The following is a 17415-nucleotide window of genomic DNA, read 5'->3' as shown; positions in this document are numbered from 1 at the left end:
ATTGCACTTTATATTTTAATGATATTTTAATATTATCTAAAGTGCAATTAAATATTATTTTATGAAAGAGAATCTTCTAGAAGGAGGCCGACCCATGTGAGGAAAAGAATAAATAGAGGGTGAGGCTCATTATTTTGGCATCGAATGTTTTTGACATTTTCTTTGTTTGATAGCTTGTGGAGCCAACGGTTTCTGCAGTTTATCTTTAGCCATTGGGAACGGAAACTCTCAATTGATAATATGATTTTGAGGTTGTGAAAGATCTTCCAAATTATCGCTGGTTGTGAGCTCTACCTCAGGAGTTCAACTTGGAGCTTATTGAGTTTTAGCTTTAGCTATCTTGGAGTACGGCTGGGAAGGAATGTTTCAGACTTAGGTGCAATTGATGATTTTATATCTGCACTTTAATCAATAGTTAGGTGATTTCTTGGAGGTATTTTGGGTGGTGGTTTGGAGGAGTTTGAAGGTGATTTTCAGTCCAAATCGTGGTTTGCCATGAAGGGTGATCAGACCTACTGAGTCACACATTTTCACTCATTATTCATTGCTGGCTGCTCAGAATTTTGTGGGCATTTGTTCATTCAACTCGGCTGGCCTTGGCAATCATTTCAATCATTACTTGGAAGGGAGAGAGTGCTGTATTTATTTGTTATTACATCTGCAACTCAAGGGCATATGGCACCATACTCCTAGGGGGCGATTTCTATCATAAAGGCCTCTAAAAATCCTAAATAAATTCTGCCATCATCGATGGAGGTGTCTCTTCAATTTGCCATCAGCAAATCAGGTTCTTGATCATTGTTTGCCTATGAAATGTCATATTTTCTGAGTACCCAGTCTTCAGAAAAGTAGGGCAGCCATAAGAGTATCTAATTTGTCATTCATGTCTGAGCAATAAACATTTGAAACAGTCTGAAATTGTAATCAGATCTTAATGACAGCAGTATTGGATATTCAGTTTGTTATTCTGAAGCATGGCAACTATTTGACAAAAATGACAATTCCCCAATTTGATGCATATTCAAGTTGTTTTCAGTTTAGTGATTTATATATATGCATTTGAAATATCAAAAGAGTCATTATGCATTGAGTTTGTAATGTTAGATATCAATGAAATATTTTGCAAATACATTCCATGTGTATCAGTGTCAATAACACACAAAGTTATGCAAAGCCTTTTCTATGTCAATAACACGCAAGGTTATCAGTTTGTAACTCAGAACAGCAAGCCTAATGTTGGTATGTGAACTGTTTGATATTATACCTTGGGTCATAAACAACAAGAAAGCAATCAGATTTTGGTAACAACAAGTTTAAGGGTTATAGGACACCTATTTGACAATATTCCTTGAGCCCATCTTCAGCATTTTAAGGCCATAATCAGCAAGGGATATTGCATTCTATTGCCCCTCATTGGGAGCGAAATCCTCTTCGCTTGCCTCTATCTTGGACCGAAGTCATCCTCAATGCATTCAATGAAGGTGATATGATCAATTTTGCACATGAAAACTAAATCTTAAGAGATCAATTGGTAGAGAAGTGATGAAATGATGCTAAGCCTCCTTTGCTTCTCATCATGAGCAAATTTGCTCCAACTTCCATTGCCCACCCTTAGGAGTGACCTCCTCTTATCAAACCTGCAAACCACATAAAATCAGAAATCGTATCAAATTAGGAAGTTATATAGAAGGTATATATCATGTGTGTTTGATACCCATTTGTTTGTTTTGCAGGAGATGAAAAAAGAAATCAAGTGGATCAGGTTGGAGGAAAATCAAAACAAGTGTCATTAGGAGGAAATTTCAATGTCAAGGTCAAGAAGATGTCCTCAAGAGGAAAACTTCATTAGCAAATACAAAAACATCAAGGATGGTGATTACAAAGCAAAAGGAGGAAGATTGTAACATCTACACCACCATGAAAAGGGGAAAAATTCATTTACAAGCACGAGAATGCCCAAGAGGAATCTCAACTCTCACCGCACCATGGAGACATGAAGAGATCAAAGGAGTGCGAAGGATGAAGTCATACAGTCACCCTAAGGCAAGCAAGCGAGGATGGAGGAATGACTCGACTACATCAATGCTTCCCACCACCACTACTTTGAGCAAGTAGAAGTGGCATCCAAGTGACCACTCCACCAATCGAAGAGGTCCCTCATTAGCACGTCTTGATTCATTGAACTTGACTCGTCCATGATAGCATAAACTTCAAGGCACCTACCCCCGTTATCCATTGGTCAAATATTCCAGAGAGGACACGTGTCCAAATATTGCAATTATTTCATTGACTGGAATAGAGTTTGTTGTAACAAACCCTAATTTAGTAATCTCGGCCATTGATCTTGAATTGATCTGAGCCATTGAATCGTATTGAGAGTTCTTCATTTGTAAAGGTTAATAGGAAGAGAGAATAGTAATAGAATAGAGGAATAGAATAGTGAATAGCAATTGGAATAGAATTTAGATTAGGAGAAGGCAAAGATTGTTGCCAAAACCTTGTTGTAAAGAACAATTGATTTCATTGAAATTATGGTGAATTTGATTAGTTACTTCAACAACTTGCATGGTCTTTACTTCTTAATTTACTTTCATGTTGATTAGATTGAGTGGAGGAATTTGTTGAATGCATTTGTGTGGAATCCGTTTAGTCCATACCACTAGCCTCTTGCTGATTGTAAGAGTGCCTTGCGTGGTCAACTGGAGTCATATGAGCTTAACTTTGAATTGTTATACATCCATTGTTTATGCATTAACTTGAATGGTAATCAATGTTTGATGATAATGATTTGAACATCTTTGAATTATCCCTTAGAAGATTGCACCGAGCTTGTGTCAAATTGTTCAAGTTGATGGTGAGACCTCACCTAGTAGGATTCCATTGAACCATTCATCCATTTTCTTGCATTCTTAGGATTAGATTAGACTCCCTAAACCCTATGCCTTTTGCTCTTTTTTATTCTCCAAGTGAGTAGTTAGGATCTAAGTTCTAGCGATTCAAGTAATCAACAATTCAACATAAGTCCCCTCGTGATTCCAGCATAATCACATCAAACCAACAAGCTTATCCACACGTCGTGACCTAACATACAAGAACCTTGGAGTTATCTCAAGTGATCCTTAAGCTAATCTTCAACATTTGAGTAACTTTGTTCAAGAGAGGATAAGATACCTTGGTATTTTATTCTGTGTTTGCATGTGCATAAAAAAACACATCAACAGGACCCTATGGTCCTTCAAAAGGACTTTGCTACACCTGCAAGGAAATTTGGTCCACAGATCAATGCAAGACCTTTAGAAGCATATACACGATTGGGATTGTAGATTAAGAACTTCAAATAGCTGACAACATACAAAAGGTTTCAACACCCATGAAGAAACACATGGTGGATGAAGTCCAAAAACAACAAAAAATACCAATAGTTTCTCTTGCTGTCATGTTGTGCATTATCCAATACAAGATTTTCAAGGTGAAAAGAAAGAAAGAATGAAAAATTATGAAACTATATTAAAGTCCACAATGACCAAGAATATGCCAATTGGATTGGAATGTACATCAGGTACAATAACAAAGAATTAGTGCAAAAGGGGTCCTAGGGGAAGAGCACCAGTAGCCGTCATAGTTCCAATAACCACACACTTATTGTCATAGTGATCCCCCAATAGCCCTCAAAGTTCCAATTTTTGAAAAGCCCATTAATAAATTTCACATGTACCAATAGCCGATCACTTTTTGTCAATTTTTGTTCATAATTGGCCCATTTGTGCAAAACTATTGGGATATTTGTCCACAAGTACTAGAGATTTTGAGTGGACAGTTACTAGAAAATCATTAATTAGGTATCAGGCGTGTAATGTCCCCTTCTCGTTGATGACCTCCCAGTGGTCCATTAGCCTATTCCTGAGACCCGTAGGCTAGGTGGAATGAAGAATGAGGGTCCAGCATTGATGAGGCGAGGACTTACTATTTTTAGTAAGTTAGGGATTGGCTATTTTGGTGATACTGTCCTACTGAGCTCTCCATGCTCTGTCACTGGGTGCAAAGATCATGCTTTTTGGAGCATCAATTCTTGACTTACTATTTTTAGTAAGTGGTAGTGTGGCATAATTCTATTTCTGGTAGTGGACAGGGTCCTAATCCTGCAGCAGTTCAGTGGTCTTCTTGGCTCAGTTTCATCCTAGTTTTGATAGTAATCAGTACGGGAGTCATATGTGACACAATTAAATATTATTTCCTTATCCTAAGGTTTAATATTTAACTAATCTGATTAATTGCTACTGATTTATTGAATTTGGGATTAATGTCTAAAATCTCCTAAGTGCTTGGCGAAATTTATGTTTAATAAGGGGGTGTCGAAATTACTAAGGGAGATGTTATTTTATGTTTCATCTCTATTGTTTGCCAAGCGAATATCGTGGGTCCATGCTTTTTGGCGTGAAGGTTGACTTGTGAGAATGGCGCCACTCTTGGGGTCCACGTGAGGTGGAATGAAATGCAAATGAAAGAAGTTGAGTTTGAAGCAATTTGCATTTGAATCTGATGGTGTGAAGTTATAAATAAGAGCCTTGGGCTCCCATTTTGGATCATTTTGAAAATTTGTAATGTTATGTTGCCGGTTTGACAACAGAACTTTGAGGCTTCAGAGTGCGTCTCCTTAGTGCTTCTCGGTTTCGTACTTGAAACATAGTACCTAGCTATGTGTTGTATTCTACTACATTCTCAGAGCATGCCATAGTCATTTTTGGTGTTGGAATGATTTTGGGGACTTGCTGGTTTGCCTGTGGCTGAAGTGCATTTTCGATTACACCTCTCTGTTGAAGCGACTTATGGGTATCAGCTCTTTCATCCTTCCCAGTAATGGCGATACACTTTGTAAGTTTGTGGCATTTTTAGTTGAGTTTTGAAATTACTAGACAAAATTGAAATTCTAGAGCTAGGCGTGGTTTTCTATTTTGCATTGGGATGCGTGCAAAATTAATAAGGGGATTTTGGTATCTTGGTTTTGGTTGGTTGTTATTGCAATTGGTCTAGTGTGGGTTTGGGATTGGTTTTGGGTGATTCGGATGTGTATTGAGAGAGTTGTGAGCTTTTTTAGAGTTTTCTTAGGCTGCTGGTTTTGCAATTCCAGCCTGCAGAAGTGATATTAGCAGAAAATTCAGGTTCATTTTGGGATAATCAGCATTACTCTCTTCTCATATCTTCTATTTTTGTAAGGTTAAGTAGTAGTACTACTAACCAGTTCTATGTTGTAATTCTCATCCCGCTGAAAAATGGAAGAGGCTGGCTTGCCGCCTATTATCAAGCAAAATTGTAATTTCAGTCCTCCCACTGCATAAGTGGTTGAGTGATATCTAAGTGTAATGGTCCTCCCGCTGCATGCATAAGCGGTCGAGTTGAGATTGTTATTTAACTGCAGTCCTCCCGTTGAAATATTGCGGTTGAGTGATTCGTACTTTTGTATATCTCACTTGGTTGGTTCACTACCAAGTTTTCTTGTCTTCCCGCTAGATAAGCAAAAGGGGCTGGCTTGCCGCCCAAGCACTACATTGTTTTTAGTTAATCAAACTAATGATCCCCTCAACATCGTATGCTCTCACCTTCCCACATTGGGCACTTGGTGATCAGAAAGTGGAAGGGTTACTTTCCCAGCATGTTTCAGTTTATGATTTCTAACCTTAACGGGTTATCTTTTTGTTGATGTCTATTGTTGGCCTTAAAAATAAAAATAAATATAACTGGGATATTACAGTGGTATCAGTGCTGGTTTTCCTACTAGCCTGTGAGTTTCAGTGGGTTCAGAAGTCTCCATGAGTGACAGAGACGTTAGATACTACAACAAAGAACAATAGAGACAGCAGTTTCAGATTCCGACAATGTCGGAAGAGGACACATTTTCAGAAGTACTGAGGAACAGAGGGAAGGATTTAGATTCTTCAGATTTAGTGGATTCAATGGCAGATAAGACTACAAAACCGAATGAGGCACTTGATAAGAAGGCTGAGAGACAATTCAATGCCATGATGGACATGATGTCTCTATCGCTGGCCAAGCTTAACCAGAACGTTGTTGGGACCCCTAACCAACCCAACAATGGACCAAAAGCCAACACTTCTAATGCTCCTGTAGGCAATGGAAGCGGGAGTAACAATGGGAGTAACAATGGAGGTTCAGCCCCAAGACCTTTACAACCTGTATTTCTGCCAAGAGAAGTACAACAAGCTGAAACAGAAATACCCACAACTGATGAAATAAGAAACAACTACATGGAGTATGTTTCTCTTCCTGGTGAGATCCGAGATATCCTAACTCTGGATTAGCTTATGAATCAGAAAATGAAGAGAGGAAGGAGGAATGACTACAAGTCTCCTGCCCCAAGAGATTATCAGCAAGCTCTTGGAAGAGTGACCTTAGCACACTTTGATGGAAGTGCTAAGAGCACCGCTAGAGCATGGGTACAGAAGTTGGACAATTACTTGTCCTTGAGGCCTATGCCGGAGGAGGATGCCATCAAGTTTGCTACGTTGCACTTGGATGGAGTGGCCCACGAATGGTGGTACCATGGGTTGGTCACCCTTGGTCATAACTTAATCACCACCTATGCTGATTTCACCAACAAGCTGATCGAGAGATTCGACACCAGGGATCCAGAGGTGAAGTTTAGAGAACTTGCACAACTCAAGCAGCAAGGTTCGTTGGACACTTACGTAACTGAATTCCAAAACCTGTCAGTTATGGTAAGTAGCAATCTCGGAGAAGCAGTTGGTTGTCCTTTTCACTGAAGGACTTGAGGAACCTTTGAAAGGTTGGGTCAAAGCTTTTGATCCGCCCACCCTGGCAGAAGCTATTAAAAAATCTTGAAGCATGGAGTTGGCTGCCCTAAGGAGTAAAATTCAGTCCAAGCCTTTTCCTTTCAGAAAGGATAAGAAGAAGTTCACGAATCAGACCAAGAGGTTCCCTCCACGTATGGATGATGAGCTTCGTCAAGAGCTTCGAAGGAAGAATCTTTGTTACTCTTGCAGAGATCCTTGGGCCCCCGGACATAAGTGTCATGGAAAGGGGAATTTGCATCAGATGGAGTGATATTTTGCAGATGGATCAGATTCTGAAATATCAGAACAGCAAACTGAAGTTGAGGACAGCGAGTATGAAGAGGCTCCTGAAGGGCCTGAATATGGGTCAGAAGATAGGGGTGTGGTTGCTCAACTCTCGAGCATTCACAAAAATGAGTCCTTTAGAGTTCTGGGTGTGATTGGAGAGCATCATGCCATTGCTCTCATTGACACAGGTGCAACACACAACTTCATTGATGAGAGGATTGTGGCAAAAAGGGGTCTAGTGGTAGAGGAAGTTGAGGGCTTCAAAGTCATGGTAGCAGATGGCTCCACTATATCCTGTAACCGAATGATTTCCAACATGTCTCTGAAATTGGGAAATCATGAAATCGGAGATGATTTCTTTGTGGTGAGCATTGGTGGGACTGATGATGCAGTCCTCGGGATCCAATGGCTAAGATCTCTTGGTGAGATCACACTAAACTTACAAACCATGGAGCTGAAATTCATATTTGAAGGGAAGAAGGTAGTATTGAGAGGAATGTTGCATGGTGGACTTAAAGTGGTATACTTGAAAAGAATGGAAAGGCTGATCCGCCATAATCAGGTGGAGTGGGCAGCAAAGTGTTTGATAATGCCTTTAAATCCATTGGTAGACAAGGGCAGCTATTCCTCAAACATTCAAGCAATGATCACGCATAGAAGCAAGATCATGGTCAAGCCCTCAGAACCACAAAAAAAGAATAGGAACTATCCTGAAGACATTCAAGCCTTGATAACCAAGAGAAGCAAGGTGTTTGAAAACCCACCTCCTGGCAGACCCCCTGAGAGAGATGTCGAACACATTATTGAGCTTGAAGAAGGAGCTAAACCAGTTATGACTACTCCTTACCAATATCCTAAGAAGCAGAAGGATGAGATTGAAAAAGCAATTCAGGAATTGCTTGACATGGGTTACATACGGCCTAGCAAAAGCCCCTTTGCTTCGGCTATTGTTTTGGTGAGAAAGAAGGATGGGACCATGTGCATGTGTGTGGATTACAGAGCCTTGAATCAGAAAACCATCAAGAATCGGTATCCTATTCCGAGAATTGATGAGCTCATTGACAAGCTACATGGGGCAGTGTTCTTTTCCAAGATTGACCTCAGGTCAGGGTATCATCAGATTAGAATGAGAGCATCAGATGTGGAGAAGACTGCTTTCAGATGCCACTTTGGGCATTTTGAGTTCCTAGTCATGCCCTTTGGCTTGACTAATGCACCTGCTACATTTCAATCATGCATGAACAAAAATCTTCCAAGAATAGCTAAGGAAGTTTGTTTTGATATTCTTTGATGACATACTCATATTCAGCAAATCTTGGAAAGAACATTTACAACAGTTGGATGAAGTGTTAAGCATATTAGAATCCGAATCCTTGTTTGCCAAGGAGTGCAAATGTGAGTTTGGGATGGAAGAGTTGCTCTACCTTGGTCACATTATCAGTACAGGTGGTGTGAAGGTGGATCCTGAAAAGATTAGAGACATCATTGATTGGCCTACTCCCGAGAACATAACACATTTGAGGGGATTTTTGGGATTATGTGCGTTTTATCGGAGGTTTGTGAAGGGATATTCTCAGTTGGCTGCCCCCCTCACAGATCTTACAAAGAAAGGAGCTTTTGAATGGTCCGAAAAGGCACAGACAACATTTGAGCAGTTTAAAGGGATCATGAGTTCTTGCCCTGTTTTAGCATTGCCTGATTTCACCAAGCCGTTTGAGCTACTGTGTGATGCATCTAGAGAAGGTGTTGGTGCAGTCCTCATGCAGGATAAGCATCCTATAGTCTTTGAGAGCAGGAAATTGAGAGGTCCTGAAAGATTGTATTCAATTTATGACAAGGAAATGCTTGCCATAATGCATGCCCTTGCAAAGTTCAGGCAGTAGCTGGTGGGGAGTAAATTCATTGTTAAGACTAATCACAATAGTCTTAAACACTTCATGCATCAGAAAGATTTGAATGAGAGACAACAAAAGTGGGTGAGTAAGCTGCAGGCTTACGATTTCGATATTGAGTATGTTAAGGGTAAAAACAATGTTGTGGCGGATGCCTTATCCAAAAGGCCCCATTTAAGCTTAATATGCGAGCTTACTGCTGATTGGAGGGAGTTGTTGCTTGCTGATTATGCCAAAAATCAGTTTGCAACCAGCATTATAGGAGGTACTTTTCATGATGAAAGGTACAAATTGGTTGAGGGATTGATACTGTACAAGGAAAAAATCTTCATAGTGGCTGAATCTAAGTTAAAAGAGAAGATTTTGAAGACTTTCCATGACATCCCCCTCGCTGGTCACCAAGGTTATTTCAAAACATACAAACAGATCCAAAAGAGATTTTCTTGGAAGGGACTTAAAAGTGATGTTTTGAAGTACATTAAGGAGTGTCATACATGTCAGAGGAACAAAGATGAGCGCAGTCTACCAGCTGGTTTGTTACAGCCTTTGCTTATTCCCGGCAAAAAATGGGAAAGTATTTCCATGGATTTCATCACTGGGTTGCCTCGGGCTCAAGGGAAGGATAGTATCTATGTAGTGGTGGACAGACTCACAAAGTTTGCTCATTTCTTTGCCATCACCAGTTCTTTTACAACAGCTCAAGTTGCTGAAGTGTTCTTCCGGGAGGTGTTCAGATTACATGGGTTACCAAAGAACATTGTGAGTGATAGGGACAACAAGTTCCTAAGTGCTTTCTGGCAGGAGATTTTCAGATTGTGTGGTACTATGCTCACTCCAAGCACCAGTTATCACCCCCAAACTGATGGACAAATTGAGATAGTAAATAAGTGGTTGGAAGGTTATCTTAGAAACTATGTCTCAGAGCAGCAGAATACATGGGTGAGATGGCTTCACCTAGGTCTCGTATTGTTACAATTCCTCCTATCACATGTCCATCCGGATGTCACCATTCATGGCACTATATGGTTATGAAGCTCCTAGCTTCGCGGACTTGGTATTTGGTGATAGCAGAACCCCTCAGGCAAGGGATGTGATGCAACAAAGTCAAGATATTCTGAGGATTCTAAGGGACAATCTCCGACATGCACAGAATCAGCAGAAGTTGTATGCTGATCAACAGCGAATTGAGTGCACCTTTGAGGTGGGCGACATGGTTTATTTAAGACTCCAACCCTACAGACAGTCTACTCTCAAGAAGAGTGGGGTTGAGAAATTGAAGCCACGGTTTTATGGGCCTTTCAGAGTCAGTAGGAGGGTTGGAGAAGTGGCGTATGAGTTGGAATCACCAGCAAGCAGCAGGATCCATAATGTATTTCATGTGTCTCACCTCAAGAAGGCTCTGGGGCATAATGTTGTTGCTTCAGCTGAGTTTCCTCCGCTTGATGAGGAGGGAGAGTTGGTTTTGGTTCCTGAAGCTATCCTTGATTTCAGGGAACGATCTTTGAGGAGAAGAGTGATCAGGGAATACTTGATCAAATGGAAAAATCTACCAACAGAGGATGCTACATGGGAAAATGAGGAGATTTTACTGCATCCAGCCTTACAATTGCTTGAGGACAAGCAATTTTAGGGAGGGCGGACTGTAATGTCCCCTTCTCGTTGATGACCTCCCAGTGGTCCATTAGCCTATTCCTGAGACCCGTAGGCTACGTGGAATGAAGAATGAGGGTCCAACATTGATGAGGCGAGGACTTACTATTTTTAGTAAGTCAAGGAATGGCTATTTTGGTGATACTGTCCTACTGAGCTCTCCATGCTCTGTCACTGGGCGCGAAGATCATGCTTTTCTGAGCATCAGTTCTTGACTTACTATTTTTAGTAAGTGGCAGTGTGGCATAATTCTATTTCTGGCAGTGGATAGGGTTCTGATCCTGCATCAGTTCAGTGGTCTTCCTGGCTCAGTTTCATCCTAGTTTTGACAGTAATCAGTACGGGAGTCATATGTGACACAATTAAAGATTATTTCCTTATCCTAAGGTTTAATATTTAATTAATCTGATTAATTGCTACTGATTTATTGTATTTGGGATTAATATCTAAAATCTCCTAAGTGCTTGGCGAAATTTATGTTTAATAAGGGGATGTCGAAATTAATAAGGGAGATGTTATTTTATGTTTCATCTCTAATGTTTGCCAAGTGAATATCGTGGGTCCATGCTTTTTAGTGTGAAGGTTGACTTGTGAGAATGGCACCACTCTTGGGGTCCACATGAGGTGGAATGAAATGCAAATGAAAGAAGTTGAGTTTGAAGCAATTTGCATTTGAATTTGATGGTGTGAAGTTATAAATAAGAGCCTTGGGCTCCCATTCTGGATCATCTTGAAAATTTGTAATGTTATTCTGCCGGTTTGACGACAGAACTTTGAGGCTTCAAAGTGCGTCTCCTTAGTGCTTCCCGGTTTCGTACTTGAAACATAGTACCTAGCTATGTGTTGTATTCTACTACATTCTCAGAGCATGCCATAGTCATTTTTGGTGTTGGAATGATTTTGGGGACTTGCTGGTTTGCCTGTGGCTAAGTGCATTTTCGATCACACCTCTCTGTTGAAGTGACTTATGGGTATCAGCTCTTTCATCCTTCCCAGTAATGGCGATACACTTTGTAAGTTTGTGGCATTTTTAGTTGAGTTTTGAAATTACTAGACAAAATCGAAATTCTAGAGCTAGGCGTGGTTTTCTGTTTTGCATTGGGATGCGTGCAAAATTAATAAGGGGATTTTGGTATCTTGGTTTTGGTTGGTTGGTATTGCAATTGATCTAGTGTGGGTTTGGGACTGGTTTTGGGTGATTCGGATGTGTATTGAGAGAGTTGTGAGCGTTTTAGAGTTTTCTTAGGCTGTTGATTTTGCAATTTCAGCCTACAGAAGTGATATTAGCAGAAAATTCATGTTCATTTTGGGATAATCAGCATTACTCTCTTCTCATATCTTCTATTTTTGTAAGGTTAAGTAGTAGTACTACTAACTAGTTCTATGTTGTAATTCTCATCCCGCTGAAAAGTGGAAGAGGCTAGCTTGCCGCCTATTATCAAGCAAAATTATAATTTCAGTCCTCCCACTGCATAAGTGGTCGAGTGATATCTAAGTGTAATGGTCCTCCTACTGCATAAGTGGTCGAGTTGAGATTGTTATGTAACCGTAGTCCTCCCGCTGAAATATTGCGGTTGAGTGATTCGTACTTTTGTGTATCTCACTTGGCTAATTCACCGCCAAGTTTTCTTGTCTTCCTGCTGGATAAGCGGAAGGGGTTGGCTTGCCGCCCAAGCACTGCATTGTTTTCAGTTAATCAAATTAATGATCCCCTCAACACCATATGCTCTCACCTTCCCATATTGGGCACTTGGTGATTAGAAAGTGGAAGGGTTACTTTCCCAGCATGTTTCAGTTTATGATTTCTAACCTTAACGGGTTATCTTTTGTTGATGTCTATTGTTGGCCTTAAAAATAAAAATAACTGGGATATTACAAGGCGACACTTTGAAATGTGTACTTTTTGACCTTTGTGCGCATAAATGATCCCATTGTGTGCATCGTTACTACCCAAAAACCAGAAGAATAGCTATAAGTAGTTAAGTCACATATGAAGACAACTAAAAATCGTCAAAATCTGATGTACTATTTAGGATTTGTGGGTGCACGAAGTTATCTATAACGGCTACTAGTGCTCTTCCCCTAGACATAACCAAAAGAAAAAACCAAGAAAAACAAAAAAATAGACATGTAAGGGCTAACCTAACCCCAAAATTAGTACAAGTATAAATAGATGTTCAAGGGGAACACCTTGCAATGCAATGGAAGCAAATGAAGATTGCCTAGACAAGGAATTAAAATCCCCCAACTATTAGTATTATAGGACACATTGGAGGAGACAACAATATTATCATCGATCACAACAAGAGTATAAATGTAGAGTTTAAAAATGCCCGATGGAGAAACTCCAATGCTCAAGGGTCAGGCTAGACAATCCTAGGAGGCAGTAGATTCCAATTAGAACCTCTCCTAACTATTGTTGGTACTTGGTATATATGAAACTGGACATGCAAGCTTGCCCTCTAGATAGTCTGTCATGAAAGAGAGGTGTTAGAAGGTCCCCAATGTCAAGAAGAGATAGAACCACAACCATTGGAATGAGATTTGGGGTATCAAGGAGCCTTAGCCATGTTAGACTGCAAGGATAAGCAATGCGTCACCAATTTGTCTTCATCTATACATGAATCAATAGTATCCAAAGAATGCTTAGTGCATACAAGGCTACAACATTTAGGGCAGGTTGAAAGAATGAAGTAATCAATTTGAGAGATCTCGGACCACCACTAGGATATTCAAGCCTAGAAGTGGTGACCTCAGTAGGCAAAAAAGCCAAGCATCTACGGCCAGGTAGCAAAAGAAAGTGGATTGCCAAAATCTTTTAATAAACAATGGTACATCCCACAAATTTCAAAGTAGAATGAACACTAGAAAATAAAATGCTCTTGAGACTCAACTTCTTGGAGAAAACAAAGGCAAGAAAACCTTTCACTTTGTAAAATATTGTAGTTTGTTGCAACACAAGGATGATGGGATCACACCCACAACTTGTTAAGGGGAATCCTCTAACCATGAGACAAATGATGTTGAGGATAGGCACATTGAACAATGATCAAATTAGCAATATATAATAAACACTCAAGATAGAAAGCTACTTTAGGGCTAAGAGAATTCAAAGAAGAGATCCAAGTAACTTGGATGTATGAATAACATATATCCTCTCTAACAAATTGATTATTCACCTCTTTCCCTCAAAGAAGGTGACGCGTAGCACACATGGAGTACTAGAAAGGAGGAAGCTTGTTCAAAAAACTGCTAATAGACTAAAAGAGAAAATGGGGTTCAAAAAACTGCTAATAGACTAAAAGAGAAAATGGGCCTCAAAAAGCCAACAACATTTGCATCTAAAGGGACCCAACAAGGTGATAACTTCCAAGGAATATAATGCCAATAAAAAGGCATTTCCCATGAGATGAAGTAGAAACAACCATAGATCTAAGCCTATATATAAACCAAGTTAATTTAAAGATATTCTCAAGGTGAAGGGGTTGTTGGGTGCCAAATTTGGTGTGGACAATACATTGAGGAATTGTCCATTTGCGCCAAGTAATATACTAAAGCATAATTGTTTAAAGTTTAAACCCTCAAAACCTCAATCACAAGCTAGGAACCCAAACCTAAAACCATACATCATTGTGGGAATGAGGCATATCCCTTGCAAAGACAAGACTGAGAGGCTAGCCACAAAAAAAGAGGACCAGTGAATTGAATTCCTAGAGAAGTATAGTTAGTGTTGATTTCCACAAAGACCCCTTTGTAGAAGGAATGAAACCTAGAAAGACCATACTTGGTGGTGTTAGTCTTGAGCTGCTTGAGAATTGTCTTGGAAAGAGGGAAAACTCCTTATTTGCAAAGAAATCAAAGAGTGATGTTGTAGAAACTTAAAAAATGAATTTGTGTACTTGAGAGATATAATCAGTAGGGGAGAACCAAATATGATCCATGTAAGATTCAAGCCATTCTTGATTGGGTTGCTCCTGATTCAACTGAAAGGATTATATGGATTATGCAATTTCTATGGAAAGCTGTCAAAGGTTTTGGAGCATCATGGCATCCCTCATAGATCTTATAGAAAAAGATCACTGCGTATGGACCAAAGCAGCATGAGTTAAGTTCCAAGAATAAAGAAGTTAGTGACATCTAGTCTTGCACTTGCACTTCAATATTTTTCACAGCCCTTTGTAATAGAATGTGACGCTTCAAGAAAAAGCAAAAGAATTGTGCTTGTGCGAAATTAATGGCCTATTGCTTTAGAATGAAGAAAATTGGCCGAGAAAGAAAACCTGTTATACATATATGACAAGGAAATAATGGCATTTATGCATATTGTAAAAAACTTTAAGCCATATTTATTGAGTCAAGAGTATCATAAGTTTTGAATTATTTATTATTCTAGAAAGTATTAAGCAAATAACAAGCACAGTGGTTAAATTATTTATTATTCTAGAAAATATTAAGCAAATAACAAGCACAGTGGTTAAGAAAAACACAAGGTTTTGAGTTTATAGTTCAATACAGAAAGGGCATAAATGCTTAATTGGAGATATTACATTTTTGTGTGTATAACCCTTGTTTTTCAAATTCTTCTCTAGGTGTGCAGGTTATCAAGGAGCAACCACAACAAAGTCTCAAAAGAAGAACCTTGAAGACCTCCAAGAAAGATATGAGTTGGTTTTGGGAGAAAACAAGGCTTTTGAATAAAAGTTTGGGAATTGAGAGAATATTGAAGCAATTTGAGAAGAACCTATTTGAGTTCTTTGTTGGAATCCTCCAGCAGTTGCAATTAAAGCTGATAGAGGAGGATGAACTTATATCAAAGCTCCAAAAAGAAAGTTGGCTCTACCATGAAGAGTGGACCAGTGGACCAGTCTCTACTCAAGAAGAAGAATCTATTAGAATGGAATGTATGAGCATCCATGAAAGAGTGGCCGTAGTTGTTTGTTGTGTTTTTATATGTGTCAGATTCAATTCAGAACATAAAACATGTCACCTTATTCATTATTTGATGGATACTCTTTTCTGCTTCTGCATTCTCATTCAAAAGCAATGGCAATAGAATCTATATTGAGCAACTTAAAACATATACACACCTTGTACCTTTGCAGCCATATCTTCACATCAGGTGCACCCTCGTGACTCCCTCCGTAATATGCAACTAATAGATGGTTGGGCTCAATCTGTAGAAATAGTCCAGAATATCTGTAGTCAGAAATGGGAAAAATACTAGCTATTGTAATGTTTGTAGCCCTCAAATTTGTTGTGGATACCAGATTCTTTGTAGACAGATTAATGGCAAATCGTAGTCAGAAGCAATAGTAGAGGCTTATGGAATAAATGACATGAATAGATTTTAAAATGCTTCACTCGCCTCAACAATAGTAGATGCATGGCAACTATTAAAAGGAGCAGTATGAGCTTCAAATGTGTACTCTTCTTTCACAATAAGTGGATTGGCAGCAGGCAAAGGCTCCCCCGTTGAATTTTGGATTAAGTTCATAGTTTTTGAGTGCTGTCTGTCCATCTTCCTACATAACAACATTGGCAGTTGCATAAAATTTATTCCTTCTACTCAGTCTTAATCCCTCAAGGAACAGGGTATTGCGTATTATTGCAGAGAACTTTAACTTCCAATTTCCTGTAAATATTCCTCCCCAATAAAAATCTAGACATTGTTACACATCACAGAACCGGTGAAATGTAACAAAGCAAAAACAAATTAGCCTTGGGACAACCCTATTTACAGTTCCAAGATTTCTTACCAGGAAACAAGACTTCTTCTTGCAAAATGTATAATCTCTTGACTGCATGCTCTACGTAGATTCCATAAATTTATGTTGCAAATCAAAACAAAGAAAGCGATACAAAGCACGACGCTCCTGATTGTTCCCCACCTATCCCCTTGCAAACCCAACATAGCTTTTGCTGCTCCAAAACTCTAGTTATGAATATTTACAGTACACAATTTTCTAATAGCAGAAAAACTATGAAGTATTCTCTATCACATTACAGTCTCCAGCAATAAGAGTTTCTAGCCATAGATGCACATTCTATGGATAAAAAAGTCAACTTGAAGGCAACAACAATCTGAAAATGCAACCACGAGCAAAATCTCAACTTTGAGGGAAAAAAAAATCTCTTTACAAACAAATCAATCACTTCAAAGTGGTCAACCATAAATGCAAAATATCAAATCTATGGGAAAATTAACTATCCATTTGACCAACAAATCATTGACCTGAAAAACTGAAGCAAGGTGAAACATATAGAATGCCCTACATTGTTAAAAACTCCCTATATTATATTGAGAAACACCTCTTCCGAGTTTCTAATCCCGTCATACAATACTCTTTGGTAAGTTGACAATAAGGTAAGAAAATATTAAAGTGGTTAAACTATTTTGGTTGGTCTGAACTGCTCTTCATTTTATAGGCTTGGCCCATTCGATCTACCTATTATTCAAAGTATTGTTTTATTTTTACTCTGTGGGTCAATATGATGTCTGCTGGGGACGTATAATTTACATTAAGGATGACAAAAACATTTATCATTTACAGTTGAGGAGGATTCTACAGATTCTGCTTTTCAGCTTAATCACATTTGAGAGTAATTTGAAGTTAAATAAGAGCAAATCCCCAATAGGAGACTTGTTTAGTCGGCCCATAAATCCCACTAGCCCTGTCACTCTGGCCCACATGACAAAGAAAGATGCTTTACACAAAAAGATATTTGGTACATTAAACTGATTTTTAAGCCTCCAGCAGTATCGATATTTGGGTTTC

At 39.2% G+C, this 17415-nt stretch overlaps 1 protein-coding gene and 1 long non-coding RNA gene across 2 annotated transcripts in view; one reads left to right on the top strand and one right to left on the bottom strand.

Moving 5' to 3' along the window:
* The window catches only part of LOC131032952 (uncharacterized), a 27432-nt gene extending 11438 nt beyond the window's left edge, over positions 1-15994 (top strand). The window contains exon 3 of the long non-coding RNA XR_009103528.1: positions 15229-15994. This is a non-coding gene — a long non-coding RNA (uncharacterized LOC131032952). The remainder of the gene's footprint in view (positions 1-15228) is intronic.
* LOC131032950 (uncharacterized) overlaps positions 1-17415 on the bottom strand; it is a 25854-nt gene extending 8439 nt beyond the window's left edge. The window contains exons 1-3 of the mRNA XM_057964055.2: positions 16396-17415; positions 16005-16161; positions 15727-15813 (exon numbers count right to left, since the gene is read on the bottom strand). Of these exons, the coding sequence (XP_057820038.1) occupies positions 15727-15813; positions 16005-16161; positions 16396-16550 (399 nt within the window). The 5' untranslated portion in view covers positions 16551-17415. The remainder of the gene's footprint in view (positions 1-15726; positions 15814-16004; positions 16162-16395) is intronic.

This window comes from Cryptomeria japonica, chromosome 4, assembly GCF_030272615.1.
Source record: "Cryptomeria japonica chromosome 4, Sugi_1.0, whole genome shotgun sequence".
In the NCBI taxonomy this organism is placed as follows: Eukaryota; Viridiplantae; Streptophyta; class Pinopsida; order Cupressales; family Cupressaceae; genus Cryptomeria; species Cryptomeria japonica.
Note: the sequence above shows the minus strand (reverse complement) of the source record. Positions and strands in the feature narration are given on the sequence as shown.